The sequence below is a fragment of the Primulina huaijiensis genome, chromosome 18, assembly GCF_012295235.1.
Source record: "Primulina huaijiensis isolate GDHJ02 chromosome 18, ASM1229523v2, whole genome shotgun sequence".
In the NCBI taxonomy this organism is placed as follows: domain Eukaryota; kingdom Viridiplantae; phylum Streptophyta; class Magnoliopsida; order Lamiales; family Gesneriaceae; genus Primulina; species Primulina huaijiensis.
In genome coordinates, this window is record NC_133323.1 from 1,673,612 (window position 1) to 1,675,697 (window position 2,086).

A 2,086-nucleotide genomic window follows, 5' to 3' on the forward strand; every position below is an offset into this window, starting at 1 on the left:
ATGCAACGCCGAATGGGAACACTAGAATCCAAACAATGTTCTTACAATCTTTACACTGTTTGCCGTACAATTATAAATCCAAATGTCACGTCTTCCTCTCTCCTCCACCCAAATAACCAGAACAGGAAAAAAGGGTCCCAACCCTAACAGCTTCATCCCCTCTTCTGACCTCTAAAAACCAACTCACCAATTTTTCAACCCATTTAAGCCTTCGGAGAAATGGGGATCTCAAAATGGAGCAGTGGATGTCCTCTGGAGAGCTTTCTTTTTGGCATATCGATGATTATCAGCTGCAGCTACGCTCAACTTTTTACATATATTTAAACAAATTTTATTCGTCAATTATCAAGGTGCCAAACTAAAAAAGTTATAGCTAAGATTAGCAACAAATAATGGAAATCGGATGTATACAGTAAAATTATCAAGCGTAAAAAAGGGAAAAACAAGGGTCCATGCAAGAATTAATAAAGGGTTTTAAATTTAACTTGATAATTAATTACCTGTTGCTGCTGTTTCTTTAGCCTGGCGTTTTCTTCCAGTAAATGGGCTACTTCAAACTCCAATTCATTCGTGTAAGCCTGTACAGTGGATTGATAATGCAAGCCAGCTTAAGTACTTAATTGTCATAAGAAGAAATTAAACTACGTGCGGTGTTTGTTTATGGAAGCTGCCTACGAGAGTAATTGATTTTTTTTTTTTAAGTTTTCCTTTAAAAATACAATTTTTTTCCTAACTGAGAACTGACATCTTAATTAGATATATGACATTATCTCCATGCTGAATACTAAATGTGGTAAACAGAGACTATATATTCTCTCTTTTTTCGCATGCAGACTCCATTTATTCCACTAGTGTATATGCACGAACACTTGTAGTTTATAAATATGACCTCGAGTTTTTTTTTTTTTTTAAAAAAAATTGTGCACTTTAGATCAAATTTCCTTTCTCCTACATGTACTTGTAGGTATAATGCATATGAAATCCAAAGAAAAGCATTAAGTTCGTTCATCCGGTTTATTAACTGCATATATATATATGTGTGTGTGTGTGTGTTAAATTGAGAAAATGAACCAACAGAATATTGAAAAGAAAAGATGAGACTGTATGTTGGAATAACAAAAAAAAAAAGGTTTGATGTAAATAAATAATTAAGAACGATATTTTTCCTGTTTTCTAGCCCTTGAACGAGCAGCAGATTCACGGTTCTTTATCATACGCTTGTGACGGCGGTCGCCGGAGCCTCTCTCCAAATCCGGGAACCTCTTCTTCCCATAACCGGGATTCTGGTCTGGAACCAGACCCTCAAACGGCAAGCTGAGAGGAAACACATGATTTAAGACGTGGCGGCCGCCTGCACGATGATCTTGAGGATGCAAACCAAGTGGGGCGTTGAACCGTTCCTGACCAGAGCTCAAGGAGAGCATAGTAGGTGGCGGAGGAGGAGAAGAGGCGTCCACTGCGGAGTGCGGCGGATCTTTACTGAAAAAATCCTGAAGAATCATCCCACGAGAGGGATTATTCCCACTCCCAGGGTTGTAGTTCTGAAGCGAAGAAAGGGTGATGTCTTTCCAAATCTCTTCCATAGTTTTGGGCAATCTGGAGTTACCACTATTGGTATCATTTCCAAGAATTGCATAGGAAGAGGGAGATGGAAAGGGGGTTGAGTTTGAAGAGGAAGGAGATGTCCACATTTGGAGAGGCAATGGGATGAAGGGTTCGATATTGGAGGTCATTTTAGGTGGGAATCCATTGATTGTCTTTGGAAAGAGGCAATATGAGGGAATAGGACACTGGTTTCCTTGTACGGGGAATTGTTGAATTGTCATGTCCATATTTTGCCAAACAGAACACGCGTCCCCCCAAGTCTTTCTTTCTGCATTTTTATTTCACAAGTACTTGTTTTCTATATATACATTAACATGCATGCATGCATGCATGTTGTATTAAGCAAATTAATTTAATATGTTAATTCTTAGATTTGTTTTTAAAGATATGAATGAAATCAGAGTTAGATTTGACCATTTAATTTCTGTTTGGTTCAGTTAATAGCACATAGTGTACTACTGAGTCCTGTCATTTTGGTTAT

General features: G+C 38.0%; 1 protein-coding gene across 1 annotated transcript; it reads right to left on the reverse strand.

The window, feature by feature from the left end:
• Positions 1 to 228: 228 nt before the first annotated feature.
• On the reverse strand, positions 229 to 1,877 carry LOC140964585 (bZIP transcription factor 27-like). Its single transcript, XM_073424453.1, has 3 exons — positions 1,171 to 1,877; positions 501 to 582; positions 229 to 306 (listed from the first exon to the last, which is right to left on the reverse strand). The coding sequence occupies exons 1-3, from the start codon at positions 1,830 to 1,832 to the stop codon at positions 229 to 231; spliced, it is 822 nt and encodes a 273-aa protein (XP_073280554.1). The 5' UTR covers positions 1,833 to 1,877.
• Between the last annotated feature and the right edge of the window lie 209 nt (positions 1,878 to 2,086).

Excerpts from the sequence above, each read along its gene's own strand:
- LOC140964585 (XM_073424453.1), bottom strand. The coding sequence starts at position 1,832 with ATGGACATGACAATTCAACAATTCCCCGTACAAGGAAACCAGTGTCCT. Across the intron at positions 583-1,170 it reads GCTCGTTCAAGGGCTAGAAA|ACAGGCTTACACGAATGAAT; the intron begins ACAGGAAAAATA and ends TCAATCCACTGT. Across the intron at positions 307-500 it reads TAAAGAAACAGCAGCAACAG|TTGAGCGTAGCTGCAGCTGA; the intron begins GTAATTAATTAT and ends ATATGTAAAAAG.